Source organism: Engraulis encrasicolus, chromosome 10 (genome assembly GCF_034702125.1).
Source record: "Engraulis encrasicolus isolate BLACKSEA-1 chromosome 10, IST_EnEncr_1.0, whole genome shotgun sequence".
Lineage (NCBI taxonomy): Eukaryota > Metazoa > Chordata > Actinopteri > Clupeiformes > Engraulidae > Engraulis > Engraulis encrasicolus.
This window is the reverse complement of record NC_085866.1, coordinates 32,657,248-32,663,571: the sequence shown is the minus strand read 5'-3', so window position 1 is coordinate 32,663,571 and position 6,324 is coordinate 32,657,248. Positions and strand designations below refer to the sequence as shown.

The window sequence follows — 6,324 nt, the reverse complement described above, 5'->3', positions numbered from 1 at the left end:
TAAGCCATGTTAGAACTACATCCTCGAGTCTCTGCCACGGCCCCAAGCACAGAGACGCCCAATTCAGGCTAGCAAACTAGCCAATCACTTTAAATCGTCGAAGAAGCTCAGCGCTAGGGATAAAACCACTGGGGCACTGTCAGGAGAAACCTTATGCCGCCCAGGCGCGGGCCATTGATAAAAATGCAATGATTTCATTACACCACACTGACAGTAACGAGACGCCAGTAAGTAAGATTTTAACACCTTACCTTCGTGTTCTACTGGAAATCCCCATCGCTATGATGCGCATGCGCGCCCCACGGATAGTTCATCAGTACCAACTGGCACGTGCACTCAGAGCAATAAATGCAGTAAAGAGCTTTCTGTGCAGACTGAAGTCTAGAGTAGTTCTAGAGCGCTTAGTGCAAGTCATTTCATTCAAAAGAACAGCTCCCATGCATATGAGTAGTACTAAGCCTGAAACACAGATGGCCCTAAAAATAACTTGCATTATTCGGGTGAGAAACAGATATGGATTCTGTACAAGGATCAATATCAACAACACGTTGACAGATAACGTTGAAAGAAAATGGACTTTATATTAGGGATATATTTTGAACTAAGACTATACTGCATTTCAACTTCAAGACAAAAAAGGGTAAGATTGTGGTGGGCAAACTCCGCATGGTAATGTGCTCTACATATGGCACATACTGTAGGCCTAATATTACGAGGGAGGAAAGTTGTGAGTTATCATAAATTATGTTGCTTAAAAATATTATACCGAGACTTCGCTCCTCCTCTCGTTAGATTCCATTGTGACGTGTAAGCTGGGACAGTTCGGAGCGGAAGACAACACAGAAGAAGAAATGGCGATGCTAGGTAGCCTTGGTGCTGGGCAGCAAAAAATAAACACACTCGGTGGGGACAGAGATTTAACGGAATTTCTTTGCCCTGTCTGCCTTGAAATCTTCGACAGTCCTGTTAAAACACAGTGTGGCCATACGTGAGTATGAATGCTGTGTAAAACCGAGTCGCTGCTAAGCCTTTCGATTCGAGATATCAGATCGAAGGAGTCAGAATTTCTCGCGCTTTGCTTCGTGCATTAACGTCCAACTGGACATTTGAATGCAAAGGCATTGTAGTCAGCAATACGAATGTCATGCTTTCAACTACACATGCTTTGAAACGTGTTATTTGTGTAGTTTACTGGAAATGCGTTTCAGGATTTACTTTCAGTTTTGTTTACACCGTACCACGGCAGCTCACAGGGCTTCTGGGAAATGCTGTCCAATACAGCCTTACTATATTTAGTGTCTTTGAGTGAGATGCGTTGAAGTACCACAAATCCCACGGCCCTGTCCCTTGTTTGTAGTATCAGGAAGTGCTCTGACTGAGGTTTGCATTTCCAACTGCATTTGCTACACAACATGACAAGAGAGAACTATGTGCTATGTGCCTTTACAAATATTTTTCTTGCTGTCAGTTATTGTATTTTAAAGTCAGCGTTGATTGGTTTTGCATTGCAGAACAGCTTCAAGTGCAGCTTCTGCCACCACCTGTCACGACAGACTACATAATATTTGGTCAAAATTGAGTTTAGCCAGAAAAAGCTCTTCACATCCTTTATCTTGTGTCAAAGCCTTATGGTCCAAATGTATTTGTGTGTTTCAGAGATATTCCTATGTCAAGTAACTTAGGTATCCAAACTAATACCAAGGCATTGAAGGCATTTTTCTCAGCTTCAATGTTGGTGTAGTTACTACACTTTGCCTTTGCATGGCAGTGTATATCAGTTAGCTCTATAGAAATGTAAAAGTGTCTGGTCTCGCTTCTTTCTCTTCTCCTCTGTCTTCAATGTTAATTTGGCATGTCCTCAAAGGTTCAAGCTACTGTATATGTCCTGCTCTGTCACATCCAGGTTTTGCATGAGCTGTCTTCAGGAGTGTCTCCGGCCTCAGAAGCCTGTCTGTGCAGTGTGTCGATCAGGGCTCGAGAAGTGGAGCAAAGCCAGCGACCTGGATGCGGTCATTCATGCATCTGCCGGTCCTTGCAAGGGCTGTGGCATAGAGGTGTGCATCTGTTCATCATTGAAATGTTTATGACTTGTCAGTCATTCATGGGTGGTTGACGTTTAAGGGCGTAACGCAAAAAAAAAAGTTTTTCAAATTCCTGAAAAAAATGATGGATAAAAATTGGACAAAAATAGAAAAAAATAAAGCACTTAGTGGTCTGTGGAATTTCACCTTATTTTTGCCATTTTTGGGAAAATGTGTCCTGCATCAACACATAGCATAGGCATGTCACACCGCAGGAAAATGGAGTCACACCACAGGGAATTCACTGCATTATGGCCATTTTAATCCTTTTGTATACATGACTGACATCTGAGCTCATGCTAACTTGATAATGATATTGTGTTTAATCTTAATATGTGTTTTCATTAATAAAACACTTTTTTTCCCCTCCTATAAGAGCAGTCACACCACAGGACACCATAAAATGAACCTAAGCATTGCGTGACAGAAAGATTGCAATATGAAGACATATTAAGAGGTTAAGAGTCACCTTAAACTTCTACAGCACTCTCCAATAACTGAGGTACTGACTGGTTAGGAGCCAGTCTTTAAGACCCTTGTAGTTGGCCTTGCAGCTGCCCATTCACAAACATTGACATACATGTCACCCCACAGGACGCAATTTGTGTTACGAAATTGAACTTGTACTTAATATTACTGTCTTGAGTTTTTTCCACATTCACATATCTTAATCTAAAGTTAAGATTTATGCAATCATGCCAAATGCTTCATACATTATTCAAAATGTTGTTGGTTAATTTATATATATATTATTATATATTGTTTCATTAATGTTACAGTCACACCGCAGGAAATTTGACATACTGTATAAACCTTTACATAAATCTTAACAAAAATGTTTCTTCTCATCTAAGACTAATATGAAACATAATGTACCACATCTTCTTTCATTGACATTTGTTTTTTAAAGGAAAATAACAGTTTTGTAGGTTTTTAACCAATGTTACGAAAAAACAAGGCGTCACGTCTCCCACCCTCATATCGAATGCATTTAAGGAACAGAGATTATGCTAATGGTGATAATGATAGAAACATGCCCATACCCCATCCAACATACTTACACTACGGCACCAGGTTCATTGGGCCCCTGGAGGAAGAGAGTGGGGGTTCAGCTTCTTTGGTCCCTTGGGACTTTTGGGCCCCAGTCATTAATCCACTCGTGCATATGTGACCTTTACCTCAGTATTGAATTATGGCCACTATATATGATTTTGGTATAATGCTCATCTGAAATATGTAATTGGAAAGGTGCACATTTTGCACATCTGGACTTCCAGTTTGTTGTCCACTTTGCTTACAATCTACCTTGTGTGTGTGTGTGTGTGTTTGTGTGTGTGTGTGCGCGTGTGCGTGCGTGCATGTGTGCATGCTTGCGTGTGTGCGTGTGGTTGGTTGGCAGGTGCCGTTGGCCCAAATGCGAAGTCACACTGCCTCTTGCTCTAAATACCAAGAGTACATTGAGGAAGGAGTAAAGAGCTCGGCCCAGACCCAGCCGCCTGTAATAAGGTCAGCCACCTTACTGTCAGTGCCACCCCGAGTACAGTATGTCTAAAGTGACGGCAACAGTCTCTCTCTCTCTCTCTCTCTCTCTCTCTCTCTCTCTCTCTCTCTCTCTCTCTCTGTCTCTCTGTCTCTCTCTCTGTCTGTCTCTCTCTCTCTCAGAGGTGTATATTTGTTTAATTTGAACGTTTATGCTGTATTTGTAGCACTGCGATTGAGCATGATATTTCAGATACCATTTGTTTAGCATTTGTGAGTGATATTGTAGCTCAATAGTCTCTCCCGGTCTTTGTATCTGTCTCCCGCTCATGTCTCAAATATGTCTTTCCTCAGCCCTCTGCCAAACCGCTACACGTTTGCCTGCCCGTACTGCGACTCCCCAAACCTGGACCAGGACGGGCTCATGGAGCACTGCACATCGCACCATGCCAGAGACCCACGCCAAGTGGTGAGCAGGATTCAGGCACAGCAGCACTCATTAATCTGATTTCTGCCTCTCTGTGCAGTCTTTTCTTTCTTTGTCTTGTCTGTGGGGCAGAACAGTAGACCGACTTTGAGCAGTCTAATTTAGAAGCGGCGGGTAATAGTAAGGGCTGTGATGGGACGAGACTCCACACTGCAGGCTGGCTGGCTGGCTGGCTGGCTGCTCTGAAACTTGGCCAGCAAAAATTTACGGCTGGTCCTGCCAGCGGTGTCAAAAACTTCAGAACCCCCTGGGAAAGGACTACTGTGCTTCATCATGAGCTTCCTCACTCACTCACTCACTCACTCACTCACTCACTCACTCACTCACTCACTCACTCACTCACTCACTCACTCACTCACTCACTCACTCACTCACTCACTCACTCACTCACTCACTCACAACACTACTCCTCCTGATCTCCCTTTTTCTGCCATTCATATTTATCTTCTGTTTCTCACTCTTTCTCTTCATTTCCCATTTTAATGTTTCCATTGAAACAAGTGCAATCATCTCTTTATTTTACCCCCTCAGACTTCTTTTTTATTGGTCTGTGGTAGATGTGTAACTTGTTTGTCTGCTATCTACGGACATATCGGAGCATAAAACTGCTTCGCACTATTCATCTTCCATAAGTGTGACTCATACTTGTCCTTTACTGCCCTCTGCACTCCCTCTTGCTTTTTCCATTACTTGCTTCTCTCTTTTCCTCATCTTTTGTTCCCTTTTTTTGCCTGTCTTTTATTCTGCTCATTCTTTCTTCTTCTGTCTTTTGTCCTCCGTGCCTGTGCAGGTGTGCCCGATCTGTGCCTCCATGCCCTGGGGAGACCCCAACTACAGGAGTGCAGACTTCTTGCAGCATCTGAAGATCAGGCACAAGTTCTCCTATGACACCTTTGTGGTGAGTGTGTGTGTGTGTGTGTGTGTGTGTGCGTGCGCATCTGTGTGTGTGTGAGAGAGGGAGAGGGAGAGAGGTGGGGGGGGAGTGTGCGTGTCCTCTTTTTACCTTGTCCTTGGCCGTTGTTCCTTCCTGTCACTGTGGGGCAGGCTCTTCGGTTTCATCGTAGGTACCAAGTCAGGCGTTTCAGATGAATAGCCTCTGGCTACTGAGATCGTGTTGAACTGTCCTTGACCGTGTGGCATGGTGGCACATGTAAAATGGCTTCCCCTATTCAGCATGTCCGCCCCAATTTGCGCCCATATTATCTCAATTTTCCTCCACATTTCCTGGGCTTTAATCCTTCTCACCCCCCACCCCGTTTCCTTCTCTTGCTCCCCCTGTCATTTTCACTTCCTTTCCTTTCTTTCTTTTTTTTCATCTCTCTCTCTCTCTCTCTCTCTCTCTCTCTCTCTCTCTCTCTCTCTCTCTCTCTCTCTCTCTCTCTCTCTCTCTCCCCTTCGGTTTCCCATTTGGTACCCCATCCACTCCCTCCATCTCGTTCCCCTCCACCTTTCTTTCTGTTTCTCTATTCTCTGCAGGATTACTCCACAGATGAAAGTGTAATGATCCAGGAGGCTCTGCAGCGTTCTCTGATGGACCATTGAGACACTCCCTCTGTCTGTGAAGGACGCAAGAGGAGCCATCGCCATAAGAGGAGCAGAAGCAGGAGAAGAAGATTGCTGTGGTACCTCGTGTCAAACATAATAACCAAGCGTGTGCCTATCCCCACATCCCATGACCATCCAAAAAAAAAAATACACTGCACCTTCCACTCGCTCCATTGGACGGATATAATGTGTGTCCCCTAATCGTAATCCAAAACACCTGGCGCTGAGCGGTATACTCAAATTAGTAAATTGTAAATGGAGTCATATAGAGTATTTAGTATATGTTGGAGATTCTTTTTTGAAAAAGTTAAAATAATAATTAAAAAAATCTATCATTGTTTTATTAAAACTATTGTAGGAATATCTTGAGTAAACTACTAAACAGAGGGATTTTTGTTGTTATCATATTTCACCTGTCATATTTATCACAGTGATGTATGAGCTTCCAAAGTGACGTGCTGATAACGTATCCTAAAGACTTGACCTGAGTTTAACATTAATATAATAAGGAAGTGGAGGGCGATAAGGTAGTAATGATGCAAAGCAAAATGGGAACGCGCTCTACCTGTAATCTCTGAAGTTGTTGTAGAGTGTATCCACTAGGTGGCAGTCTTTAGCTGGCAATCGCTGCTAACGGCATGTTAAACTCTGTTAACAAAATGTAGACCCTGTAATAAGCAGAGCTAATGAAGACCCTGCTTCTCTCTCTCTCTCTCTCTCTCTCTCTCTCTC

The 6,324-nt window shown here is 43.4% G+C and overlaps 1 protein-coding gene across 1 annotated transcript; it reads left to right on the top strand.

Annotated features, from left to right (window-relative positions):
* Positions 1–816: 816 nt before the first annotated feature.
* rnf114 (ring finger protein 114) lies at positions 817–5,977 on the top strand. The gene is made up of 6 exons (XM_063208660.1): positions 817–988; positions 1,904–2,054; positions 3,481–3,587; positions 3,915–4,029; positions 4,838–4,945; positions 5,524–5,977. Exons 1-6 carry the CDS (start codon positions 852–854, stop codon positions 5,587–5,589), a joined length of 684 nt encoding a protein of 227 aa, XP_063064730.1. The 5' UTR covers positions 817–851; the 3' UTR covers positions 5,590–5,977.
* The last annotated feature ends 347 nt before the right edge of the window (positions 5,978–6,324 follow it).

Bases quoted from the DNA above. Each gene is read 5' to 3' on its own strand.
- rnf114 (XM_063208660.1), top strand. From the start codon at position 852: ATGGCGATGCTAGGTAGCCTTGGTGCTGGGCAGCAAAAAATAAACACA. The intron at 2,055-3,480 runs GTGTGCATCTGT...GTTGGTTGGCAG, and splicing joins GCAAGGGCTGTGGCATAGAG to GTGCCGTTGGCCCAAATGCG. The intron at 4,946-5,523 runs GTGAGTGTGTGT...TATTCTCTGCAG, and splicing joins TCTCCTATGACACCTTTGTG to GATTACTCCACAGATGAAAG.